The following is a 13682-nucleotide window of genomic DNA, read 5'->3' on the forward strand; positions in this document are numbered from 1 at the left end:
CAGGCCATATGTCTTCAAGTACTGCTTTTGAAAGAGATATCATTCAAGTCTGCCCAGTCAGAACCTCTCTCATTAATATTTAAAGCTTTAAGCATATAGTTTCAAATTTGTAGTGGCTTTCGCTATTTGAAGAGTGCCACAAAGCTGTACTCTTTCTGTATCCCTCAAACTACCCCTGTAGTTTACCCAAACTTTGCCTTAATATCTTTGTCTGCAAAGTATACTCCAGTTAACTAATTGTATTTCAAATAAAGTGTGTCGATAACCTCACAGATATGAGCTCTGCTATATAAAAACACAACCTAAAAATGAATAATAAAATAAATTACCTTTCAGAGCTAGGATCTCATTCAAAAGAATCTTTGTGTGTTGCGAATGGGACAGTGATGGAGGTAACAGATGAGTGATGAGCTCTTCTGTGTATCGCCTGAAAAAGGCTATTTTCTTCCCATTGGTTTCCAGTATTGTCTTCCTGTTAACAGAACATTGATACACATAATCAAACTTTAACAAAAAGACCAGGTATGGTGGGAAAATTATTGTTTAGTGTACATACCTCGGGATCTCCTTATTGTTCTTACATCTGTGCAAGTGACTTGTCAAAGTGTTGATAAGGCCAACCATGATCTTGGTTCTGTTGAGATGTACAGTTTTCAATTTTATTTCTTCAATGGCCTCAAATAGTTTCTTCTGCAGGGCCTTGTAGAGCGGCTGCTCCTGTGCAGGCTCAGGGGCATCAATCCACACGAAAATGCACTGGTCATAAATGCAGGCAAACACTTGAACCAAAAAAACAAGCAAATAAGTCTGACCTTGGCAAGCTGATGGGAAGGTTATTTACATTTGATTTGTAAGCATAAAATACAAATATAAAAAGGAGAAAAATATGCCACAACCTAAACATGGTTCCCTTATTCAATAAAAGATTTACATTTAAAAAACATTTGCTAATGCAACCGATTTACTAGTGATGTTAGACAACACGCTTTTCAAGTTGTGCATGTATTTTACTATTATTTTTTGTGTATTCCCTACAGTTAAGGTGTCCTATAGTAGAAGGGAACAGAGAGGGCAAATATGTGAGCTACATCCTGAGGGACAAAACAGTTTTAGTCATGTCCCCTTTGTGTAGAGTTAAAATTTACAGGGGGATATTTCAACCCTGTAACAGGGTCATACAAACGTAGGGACATCAAGAGCTGCCCTTCATTCAGAGTAGCAGTCCACACTGGTACACTACGTGAGGAGTATGAGAAGGAGCCCATGATGAAGCACGCCACCCTGAGAGAGGGTGGGAGTTTTTGTTGTTTGTAAGATAATTTTGTTTTCATCCAATACTTTAGGGATACAACACATATACATACCCCTTTAACTATTTTATGCCCTAGAGTACTTGTCGATGATTGTTGTTGAATATTTGGGAGTGCGTGCTATGGGTGGCTCCTCTCCTCTAACTTAAAGTAAAACAGAATAAGTTACCTCATTGTAGGAAAGTGGAGTACTATGCAGTGAGGTTGGTTAGGTCTCATTATGCAATACTCTTAGGTTAACCCACGTTAGGTCCTTTGGGTTCACACTAATAAATCCCTAGCTCATCCTGGTAGCGTGGCACAGAGCAGTCAGGCTTTACTAGAGGAAAATGTGGTAAGCGTTTCAGAGCACCAACATGGAAAATGACAACTCGAAAAAAATCCAAAACCAATTTATAAAAATAGGGTAGAGTTTTATATAAATGTAGACAACAAAATAAATATAATCAGATAAGTATAACTGGAGTTATGGATTTTTGAAGGAAGAATAAATCAGTGTAATTCACAGCTGTCAAACTTTACGTTGTAGTCACTGGATAAAACAGCTAGTGACAATCAGTCACTTGCAGGTCGAGTCCAGTGAACACAACTGGGGGTTAAGCTGATGTGGGTCCCAGGACCAAGCCTCGATAGTCAGTTCAGTTTTACCTGGCTCGTGGGGCCCGGGTGTAGAGCTGTCCTGGCTTACCTTGGTGCTGAAGGGGGGACCCACGGGCATGCTGATTTTACCACTTAGACAGTGCTGGTGAGGAAACGGATACAAAAGCTTGACAACAGGGCCACTGAAGTGGAGCTGAAGGTGATGCAGGGTTCCCTTGAAGTGCAGTGTCTAACAAAGGTAGTGGTAGCCAGACTGGCCACCAACAAGCCTTGGCAGCAGTGAGCTCAGCTTTGAGTGACTTTGATGTCCTGGAGTCTGGGTAAAATGGTAGCTACCTGAAATTTGCTTGAGGTCAGGACTACATTTCTCACAACGCACTGGACCATTTACTTTTGAGCTACCTTAGCGGGCCCAATGGCCGGTGACTCTTTGGTTCTGGGAGCTTTCGGTGCCTGGGGGCTGCAATGGACTCTAGTCCAAGGGAATTCTGGAGTTGCCTTTGGTGCTCAGAGAAGTTCCTTTTGCTTTTAGAACTGGTCTCTAGTCCAGGACGAGTTGCAGTCATGAAGTTGCAAGATGGTTGCCACAGGTGCATAATATCATGCCTTTGCTTTGTGCAGCTCCTGAATTTGTCGATGCGGGGCTAGTCTTTGTCCTTCATTGCAAGTCTAATCAGATCTGAGGTTCTTGTGCAGAGGTGCCCCTTAAACCCAAGATTTAGGAGTGTTTGGAGTGTGGGTGCAAGTAGCCAATGGGCAACTAGCATGAGTGGCTAATCACCCCCCTGAGGTGGCTGCATCCGTGGGTGGGTGCCACCTTTTCTATCCAGAACTCTCTATTCTAATACTTTTAAAAATGGCAGGACCCATCCTCAGCTGTACTTAGCAGGTAGCCCACTCTAGCGGTGTGTCAAGCCTTCTGGGGAAGTATGACTCCCAACTACCTTAGTTTTCCACATGCCCAGGTGAAAATATGCCTGGGGGCGTAGGGATGGCATTGTCCTCCTTTGGGAGTCAGCCTGATTGTATATCAGAGGCGGTGTGGGCTTTGAAGATCACCATCTTGATGTGCCACTTCACTGGCCATTCTGTCAGGGAGGACCGTAGCACCCTCAAGCTCAGGCAGGCCTTTTTTCCGACTCAGGGGAGTGTTGACACCTCTTGGCAGAGAGTTGAATTCCTGTTGTGGCCACATCAGCTGCAGGCTGAAAGCCAGTGCAGAAGAAGGGCTGGGGCAACTAGGTGGGCAACCTCTCAGGTAGCCACCTCGGTGCATGTCACATTAAATCTGACTTTGGAATAAAGTCAGGTTTAATGACACAAGTCATTTGATACCAAACATGAAAGATTTCAGTGGGGTCATAATGGAGTTGGCGACCTCGGGATGCCCAGATGCCAGCCCGTGGCCCCATGAACATTTATATTAGCCCTTAATGGAAAGAGGCTAGTATAGGGACATATAAGCTTGCACTTTTATGTCCACACCTTTAATATAATACACCCTGCCTCTTGAGCTCAGAAGTCCTACCTTAGGAGTGACTTGGATATATAAAAAGTAGTGCTTAGTAGTCGAGCTGAAGCAGTTAGCACTGTGTCTGTAGTCTCCAATGGCAGGACTGATGTCATCTGTTCACTTGGGTCACTCAGAATGGCACAATCAGTGCTTCAGGCCCTGTGCACTCTCAAGCTCCCATGCCCTGGCTACCACTGGAACCACTTATAAGTGGGTGGAGGTCCGTGCCAATTAGGGATACCAATACACATTCATCATATTCAGGGAGAGAGCACTGGCATTGGGGTCTGGTTAGCAGGCTCCAATCCACTTTCTGAATCATAAACCAGCAGCTAGCAATCCAAACGGGGACAAAAAATGAGGGGGGACCTGCATAAAGACTACTTTCCAACACACATCACATTCTCTGGGAAGTGGTGAAAGCATACATGAGGGGTGAGTTGATGTGGGATTCTGCTTTTTGAAAACAGCATGCTCTCACCACCCAAAAAGCTTTACAACATCAAATTCAAATTTCCACAGCTCAACATAATAGGACAAACTCATGCAGTATATTTTCTGTGTGGTCCACAGAAAAGCATTTGACCGAGAGGAATGGGGCTACCTATTTATAACTTTGGATCTAGCACTGCGACTTAGACCCATGCAAGCCAAAGTCAAATGGCTGCATATAAACCCAATGGCAGCAGTGGCTTGCAATGGACACACCTTTTCTCCTTTGGTAGGGGAACCAGACCAGGGTGCCAACTTTCCCCATTGCTTTTTAGAATGGCCCTTGAACCCTGGTGATTGCCACTGGGTAAAACAAAGATAGTTTGGTTGCCCCCCATCCGGGCCAGAGAATCGTAGACATTGTTCTATATCCTTCTCACTTTGTCCAGTCCAGAAACTTCTCTCATACACCTCACATACTTTATTTCCAGGTTCTCTGTATTTTCAGTATTGTATCTATTGGGGAAAATGTGAAGTGATGCCCCTAATGAGACGGACTATGGTGGCCTCTCTGGGCTCTAATTCTTTTCGTTGGACACCATCCAAGCTTAAATATCTGGGACTATGCTTGAATCCAGGTCTTGTAAGCATGTAGAAGACAAACTGAACCCCTAACTATATATATATATAATGTTGCCCCTTTGCATACTTAAGGAACTGTTGTTGGAATTATTCATGATGGTGAAACAATTAGTGTGGGGGGGGGAGAAAACCTAGGTTAAGTATGCACAAACTCTATGCTAGTACGAATAGTGGAAGCTTAAAATTACCACATATGGAACACTACTGGACATCATTCCAATTGGCTTCACTGCATTATTTAATCTGTGACACCTGAACAGCTGAGATGGGAAAACTGAATGTTAAAATGCATGGTGGGTCTAAGTATATCTGTTATACAGATGTGAACAAAAGGGGTCTTAGTATATCTGGTAGCCAGATGTGAACAGCTTGGATAGACTTTGTGCAGTCACTCAAAGTGAAGGGAGCCAATGAGTAAAGTGGGCTGATCCACTGCCCTATGCTATAGTGGGCGGAATTAAAAATGTGAGGGACAATTTAAGTGTACAATAAATGAGCCCACTGACCAAAATCTCCAGTATTCATCTATATTATACATCTTAAAGTCCAGATCTAAATAACATGAAAAGAAAGCTGAAATTGGCCTACTAGCTCTGGCAAGGAAGTGAGATCCTTTTTAGGTGGCTATTACTCACACTGAAGAATGCTACTGACTGCAGTGGGCCGCCCCATGCTGCATGCTGTAGCAGGCTGAAGAAAAATGTGAATGGCACTGGAACAGACCCATGAATGAAGAGGGCTGAATGAAAGTCCCTTTATTTATCTATGTTTTTATGGAAAACTTGAGGCAGGTGAAAATGCTAAAGAGGTCTCTAGGCCAGACGTAAAAAAAAAGAAAAGAAAAGAAATTCATTTTTCCAAAGAAATATATCCAGACATTGGTTAACTAGGATTAGAAACCTACAGACTTTGCCACCATCTGGGCATAGGGGTCTGTGTATCTATCTATCATTCTGTCTATCTGCTCAAGGACAACATTCACCCTCATAAAGATTCCTGGGCCCTATAGCGCAAAGAAGATGGAGATGCAAAACATTTGTCCTTACCAGCCAGACAAGTTTAGACCATCCTTTTAATTTTAAAATCAGGTTTAAGCTTCAATTAGAGGAGCAAATCCTTGCATGGTAAATGCTCCTCCTCCCTATCTGGCCTTGCTGAAATGAGGGCAGAAAATAGCAAGTAGTGGGGAACTGAGATTTGTGTGTGGCACGTACCTGGATACCCTGTTCCACGAAAAGGAAGTAAAAGCTTAGTACATGAGACGCATAATGCATCAGATGTGGGATCACAGGCAGTAGGACAAACAGAAACATGCCTATTTGGAGTCTATCGTGGTCCACAACTGAACTCAAGGAGTCACAGAATAAGGCGGTAACGCTTTCAAACACTGGTTGGTAAAGCAACGATCTATTCCCCAAGCAAACTGTGCCAGGGAAGTGCATTTTTTAAGGACATATATTGTGCAAAGATCAGGTAAAAGGACTGAAAATCACTTTATCAATGTAGAGAGTGAACTAGAGGGTTGTGATTTTCCTCTTGCGTTTTCTCTGTAATGTGCCAGCTGACCACCAGTGTCCTCAGGTTATTGAAAGGAACAGCAGCATTGGGGACAGGGGCACCTCCTCCGCTATGGCAGAGGAGCATTGCCCCACTGACAAAAAGCAGACAAATAAAGGGATAATAAAAGTATTTTCTTATCACTTTATTTTACGCCTTCTTAGGGCGGAGCCAGCCTCCCCCATGTCAAGTGGAGGAGGAGTGGTATGTATGGATCTAAGTGCGCATGTCAGTTTGGCTGGCAGTCCAAGGCCGGCCAAACTGACATGTGCACTTAGAAACTCTCCACTCTGCTGTATTTTACAGCCAGGTGGAGACCAAGCGCAGTGCCCCACTCTCCCCCTAACTTAACAGCATGAGAGAAGTGCTGTGATTGGTTGAGCGGATAAGACGAGGCGGCTGGAACGGAGGGGCGCATCACGGAAGGACAGGTACGTTTTTTTGTTTTTTTTAAGTCAACTGCCCTTGCACCCCGCGCCCTGCCCCTGCCACCTACCACTTTTTGGTAGCAGCCACAACTGACTGGGGATAAGGCAATGGGCGCTAGCAGACAGCAATCAAATAGGTAACTACACCTAATTGCTTCATTTATATTACATTTTGTTTTATTAAAGAGCTGTTATCAAACAACAGTGCGGCACAGAGTGTGCAAACAAAAGTGATACAGTGCACTTGCTTCTAAAGCCCACACACATTGCCTCCAGGGTGGGACGGGATACAGTGCCTCGAGACAGACTAAACAACCTCACACCGCTTAAACGTGCACTCTGCCTCGTTTAGAACCCTCCTGCAGGGTCCTCTAAAAAACATTAAGTTCAAAAACATTATATGCAGAACACTTAAAATATTACAATGAGTAAGTTAGAATAAAATTCCACCATAGTTTGCTGAGGACCACAAACATGTTGCTCTTTTAGCCACCAGTCCGCAGCCTGAGGAGACCTCAGAAATACAGACGGTCGCAATGCATCAGCAAAACAAACCAAGGGAAGTGCCACCATTTATACCCTGAGAAAACCCAGGCCATTTATTGGTCCAGCCAGGGAGGGTTTAGACCTAGCAGCACCCACCGCCTTGTGGAAGGACATTCACAATAGGGTGTACAATAATATGGAAACAGTTCCCCACACCACTTCAAGAACTGATGTTTCTAAATAACTGCATACCCTCCTTTTCCTTCTCTTGGGTAAGTAATTGTGCACCTTTGTCCGTAATTAGGACTTTGTATATTTAACACATGAATTAATGGGCCTATGGACCTTTTGTGTATCTCTTAATTCCTTTTTTTCTTTCTTACTCCCTATTTGCAAATGTGGGAAGTTACTCACTTAAGACAAACCTCATGGGTATCTTTTCGGAGCACTAAACACGGTCATTGTTAATGACAATTTTGCGCATTTATAAAATGCATGCCTGTGAATATTACCTGTGCTCTCTCGTGTACAAATGTCATGATTGCTAAATATTTGCAAAATAATGAAATTTGCTTGTTGATTTTTCTACAGGATCTAACAGTTTGATACATATTGCATGCTGTGTGACTAAAAGGCATAGCAGGTTATGCACCATTGTTTATAAAGATTGTAATTGTGGTCCAGTCTAATTTCCCACTTTGCATGGCCCCACCCACATTTTCTTTAGGATAGGCAGGATCAGGCACAGTTGAGACTTTAGATCTGGCTGTGTGAGCAACTGCAAAGTTTGGTTTTGTTCACGTATGTTCACTGCACCACTTCGGTTCATTCTGGCAATTAGCACTCTCCCTAACATTCAGGGCTATCGTTATGGAGTTCAAGACACAGTTTCCCAGTCTTTTATTCCAGGCCCCATTATCTGTTTGCAAGTAATGCGGCTCGCGTGGAGGTTGGGGCTGCCCTCTTCATGGCCACACAGTCAGTGCCTCAGTCAGCGAGCAGGTGTGGGATCAAGGGCAGGAGCCCCGCATCTCACTGCGGTGGACAAACAGAAAGACAGACCTTGTCTGGAGTCACTTATCTAGGAGCAGGTCGATCTGCAAGGCGGACCAGATGGGGGCCTGCACACAATGCCTTCCTAAGGTGGGGACGGAAGCCTTGGGGGGGCAGCAAGCCCCCAACAAGCATTTACAATGCATCGGGTCTCGTGTTTGCTCATGTTAGAGCTGATTGCATTGTAAACTCTTAACCCGACTTTTCACCTATCGGGCAAAAGTGCATTTATGTACATAACCCGAAAAAAGTGAAATCAAGTATGTAAAGCACTCGACTTCTGCCAAGCGAGATCGCGCTCGTAAATTAGAGAAAAAAAAGTCCACGAGCCCGATGGAAAACAGCGAACCTCGCATATTTTCTGTACTTGGTCGCTGCGCTCGAGGAGGGCTAGCCACCGGAAAAGGCATGACGTATATGTGCCTTCAACTAATGAAAGCAAGGAGATTTTATTAGGGAATCCCACGAACCAATAAAAAACACTGACGTGAAGTTGACAGGGCTCCGAGCCCTTTTCTAAATACAAAAGAGTCTTGCTGCGATACGCATGCGCAAACGCATGCAACGCAGGCTCGACCCTAAAAAAGGTGCGCTCTGGATTGGGTGGGGACTTCTAAACCGGCCATTCTGGGAGCACCTTGCAGGATTAAAAGAGGGTATGCTGCAGGGATCCCACATCTCATTTGTCTGCAGCTTTTTTTGTTGCCCCTGGAAGGACTCACTCCCCTGGAGTCGTGCCCATAGGGTTCAGGCTGTTCATCGGAGAAGCAGCACCCTTGGAGTCATCACGCGGACCAGAGGAATCAACACCCATACCGAAGACAGAGGCAAAAGGCAGGAGGCCCGCCTCAGGCAGATAAGGGACACCGCAGGACCCAGAACAACCCTCCAGCAAGGTGAGTGGCAGCGCAGGCTGTGCAGGCTCAGCGCGAGCGAGCTGCCATCAGCCTAGTTCCTGCAGTTAGCCACTTGCCTATGACGTGGGCGATGCGGCCAAGCAGGGAAGGAGCTATGATCGGGCTGCAGAGGTATTTGGTATTGCGGATTCAATCACATGCCTTAACTGTGCACTTGGGTGCATTTGCTCAGGATTCAACAAGATCTGGCAGGATTCTCAGCAGCCCAAAAGGAATAGTTGAAGACGGCAAACAAAACTGAATCCATCACTCAGCATGGAATGGAGCAGTAAAAGAGCTATGCGGGCATGGCAGGGAGAGGAAACGCCCTGCCCGCTTCAGAGATGATGTAGCATGCACACCACTTCCAAGAACGCAGGCATTGGTCACAACCAACTCAGGGCCCGAGCTGGACGTGGATTTGGAAGAGCTACTAGCGAAGGCATGGGAACTACTTGCTCAACAGAGAAAGGTGCAAGGATTGGCACTAGGGAGCAAGCTGGGAGCTAAGGACAACTTGCAAGGGGGTAAAACAGTGAAAAGTATTGTAACTAATATGCAGCCAAATACCCTACATCAGAGCCCCGACCAAAGGGCATGTGGGGCCAGAAAGGCAGCTCCCTCCAATGGTCCGGGAGCCTGGGGGCAAAGTGCAAGGAAAAATACCTCCACAGCACGGAGGGAGGCCACCAAATTGCTATGTGATAGGGAGCAAGGTGTTTGGCAGTCAGGACGAGGAATCCTGGTCAAAAGGCCATGAAAGAGGACAGTGGGAGCAAACCTGAGGAGTGTCTGAAGCCACCACAGCAGCAACCTCTGGCCCCAGCCAAAGACAAGCTACAGCGCAAGAGGGTGAGACACAAGTACACGTGAGGGATGGGGGCTGCACGACGGGGGGCACCAATGGTAGCATTACCAACTTTGGGAACCAGGTGGGGGTGGTTAACTCGACACAGCAGGACACCGCAGGGTTATTGAGAGGGCCCAATCCATCACAGCAACAGCAAGGGCATCACTGGTTCGGGGGAGGGGTTTCTGGACCCAGCATCCCACCTTACCCTCATTTACAGCTAAACCCTGGAGGTCGTGGCCAAGCTCAGTGACCCCCTCGCCACAGGTTACCCGCCAATTCCATGGCCTAGCTTGACACCTTGGCATTTTCCGGTGGTGAGGGGAGCACAAGTTGACAAAACACCTGTGGGACCCACCCAAAGAGGTCAGGACTCAGAGACAGCCAGTAGGTAGGGATGAGGCAGATGGTGTTGAGGAAGGAGAGCAAGATGGGGTGAAGGACAATGCCCCAGAAGGGGCATCAGGGGAAAGGAGCAGGCAGTGGCAAACGTCAGTGCCCTGGAAGGAGGGCTTGATCCTACAAAGGTTTGGATAGGAGGGGTAACACAGAAAGGAGGAGTAGGCACGACACCAAGTGAGTTTATCAGGCAATCGCCGGGTGACCTCTTCACCCCCCATAATGGCAAGGGAAACATGCCTCGCTAGCCTGATCCCTCTGGCAGTTAAAGAAATAATTTAGCGAAAGGAATTTATCAACATATTTTCCTTGCTCAAGGTGCAACAGGCAGGTTTGGACCTGACCGCACAAGATAAGAAAGATGTGGATAGAAGAGACTAGCTCCGGCCAAGGATGGAGAGGTCCATAGAAAACTGGCTCAAGGCATTTCACACTTTGGCCAGCGTATTCGTAGAGAAATTTCCAGAAAGCGCAGCGGCATTGTTGTTACAAAGAGTCCACGCCACACAGCTAAAATACCAGGGTAATGCTTGACCTGGCGGCAGGTCATTGAGTGGGATCAACAGGATGTCGAAGGCTTCACCAATCACATGGTGGCCACCAGAGAAGGTGTGGGTGGATGAGACTATAGCATTCGTTCACCAGGAGGGAAACGAAAGGCTGAAGAGTTCCCACATGCCAACAAGTCAAAAGCACAGGTGGGGAGCAGACAAGGCAAGCCCAGAACTCCTGCATGTTGGGAATACGACAAGGACGAGCGCAAGTGGGGGCAATCTTGCAAATTCAGGCATAGCTGTGGCAACTGTGGGGAATCCCACATGACAATCAAATGTAAGAAAGCTAAGGTGGCTTTCCAGGGGAAAGATGACAACAACAGAAAGTGATGTGCATGCAAGTCAAGTCAGTATCGGAGAGATCCAGGCCCATACCACAGCCCTCTCCACTCCTACTAAATTAAGTTGACTACTAAGCATCTTGGCTAGGTACCCCAAGAAGAAAGAAAAGCAGTTATAGCAGAAGGATTCAGTTACGGTTTCAACATCCCTTAAGAAGGCCCCCGAGAGTTCCAAAGGTCCAAAAATCTAAAGTCAGCAGGGGACAATAAAGCAATTGCCAGGCATAAAGTAGCGAGGAGCTCACACTAGGTCCTTTTCCCCAACCACTAATGGACACATTTTTAGTGTCTCCTTTTGGGGGTGGTTCCCAAAAAGGAGGAAGACAAGTTTCGGTTGATCCATCACATATCATACCCCTTTGGCGTGTCGGTCATCAATGGCCCTGAACAAGACAGCTGCTGGGTATCTTACATGAGCATTTGTGATGCAGTGGATCGCATCAAGGCAGCGGGGAACTGGGCTTTGTTAGCAAAAAACAGGCATAGAATCTACTTTTCGCCTACTACCGGTGCACCCGGACAGCTACTAAACTGGTGGTCTTTCATTTAGATGGGGCATTCTGTTTCGAAAAATGTCTGTAAATGGATTGCGCCATCTCCTGTGCGTACTTTAAAGCCTTTAATACATTCTTGGAATGGGCATTGAGTGAGCATTGTAGGCGGAGCTGGGTCACTCACTACTTGGATGACTTTCTGGTCATTGGGTCACGGGGCACCACGGAGTGCGCAGACCTTACTACAAGGCTTCCGGGCACTAGCAGAAGATCTGGGGGTGCCATTAGAAGGGGACAAACTGAGGATCAAACGACACGCCTGTTGCTCCTAGGGATAGGACTGGACATGGTAAATGGGGTGTGCAGGCTGCCAGAAACCAAGGTCTCCGAGCTGAAGCTGGTCATTGAGTCCCTGCTTTAAAAGAAAAGACAACGCTGGGTGAACTGCAGCAACTCCTTGGCCAGCTCAGCCTTGCAGGAAGGGTAATACTGACAGACAGGCCATTCGCAAGGAGGTTGGCATGGTTATTCAGGGGTCTTTCTGAGAAACACCACAGGGTGAAAATCACACAAGGGGTCAGAGAGGACCTAAGGCATTGGCTCAACCTCCTGGTCGACTTCAATGGAACAATCATATGGCGTGAATCCTGGGTATCAGCAGAACAGTTGGAGCTATTTACCGAAGCAGCTGAGGATGAAAGGTTTGGAGCAGTCATGGGCACGGCCAGGACGGCGGCTTGCTGGCTTACCACCTGGCTGAAGTATGGGACAACCAAAAACATAACCATCTTGGAGCTTTTTCCCATTATAGTGGCTTTTTCAGTATGGGGGCGACAGGCTCGCTAACACGTAGACTATTTACTATGCCTCCAGGCTGCTATGTGGATGCTTTGCTAAGCCAGCATTGTCAGGCCTCACATGACTCACAGAAAATGAGTGCAGTGGCAGAACAGTTTGTGGGGGTGCAGTACAGTATGCTTCCACTTGGGAGTTTATGATTTCTCGCCCGCAGTTTGAGACATGAACCATACAAGAAAGTCAGGTGAACCCTCAGAGCTTGGGCTGGCACCAGTGACACACCCTGCAACATGGCCATGCTTCTGGGTGCTCCCTACTCTGTGACCATGGCTGGATTTCTCTGCCTGGACAATCTCCTCCAGCAGGGCTACGCACACTCCTTCATTCCCGGAGCAGACAGACAGGCTTTTAGACACTAGTCAGACTCCCAGCTCTCCAGCAAGTTGTGCAGACTTTTGGTAATGTCTCACCTCTGGGAGACTGGCTGTCAGTTATACACCAACCGTGGATTGCAGTTGCTCATCAGGTACTTTGGCTAGCATGCCCTTCCTTGGACAAAAAGAACTTAGAACTGGAATAAAGTGGGATGCTTTGGGCCCCATCTTTATACTGTTTATCCAGACAGGGGAATGATCCTCTGTCAAAAGTCCAGGAATCAATTTGGAATGGTTAATTTTTAAAATGTCATTTTATGAATGCAGTACGGACATAGGACCTTATTTAGATCTCAGCAGAGGGGAATACCCCATCACAAAGTGATGGATATCCCATCCACTGTACTGCGATTCCATTATATCCTATGGGACTCATAATACAGCAGACGAGAAATCTGTCACGTTTGCGATGGAGTATTCTATCTACTGAGATATAAATCAGGCCCAGAGGCTTTGTGTAAGGAAACTACTGTTACTGCAGGTGGCAACAATGCTGGCTCCAAACAGGATTATCCAAAACAAATGTGAAACCTAGCTGTCATTAGCTTACTTGAAGCAGTAACCAATGCAGGACAGAAAGGCAGGCCTTGCCTAAAACCTCACTCCGAAAAGAATCTGCTGACTCACCCCAATTCACGTACATCAACCAAATAGCAGTGCTGAGGAAGAACTAATCAGTAATCCCCTTCTTAATAGCCCTCATGGCATTTCTTTCTCATGGAATTTCTTAGAGTATCCCAGCATCCATTGTCCTACGCTTCAGTGTCTGGGGCTCCTACCTTCAACAGAATGCAGGAAATATAGTTCCCTCATGAGGAAGCTTTACTCCATCCTTTGCCTTGTGTCTTGTCAAATCAGGGGTAGTCTAAAATGCATCATACTGGTCCAAGCAACC

At 46.4% G+C, this 13682-nt stretch overlaps 1 protein-coding gene across 1 annotated transcript in view; it reads right to left on the bottom strand.

The window, feature by feature from the left end:
- Positions 1–13682, bottom strand: part of LOC138262410 (uncharacterized) — a 232154-nt gene that overhangs the window by 177664 nt on the left and 40808 nt on the right. Inside the window, exons 3-4 of the mRNA XM_069212312.1 lie at positions 557–779; positions 330–472 (exon numbers count right to left, since the gene is read on the bottom strand). Coding sequence (XP_069068413.1) covers positions 330–472; positions 557–779 — 366 coding nt within the window. The remainder of the gene's footprint in view (positions 1–329; positions 473–556; positions 780–13682) is intronic.

Source organism: Pleurodeles waltl, chromosome 2_1 (assembly GCF_031143425.1).
Source record: "Pleurodeles waltl isolate 20211129_DDA chromosome 2_1, aPleWal1.hap1.20221129, whole genome shotgun sequence".
Lineage (NCBI taxonomy): Eukaryota > Metazoa > Chordata > Amphibia > Caudata > Salamandridae > Pleurodeles > Pleurodeles waltl.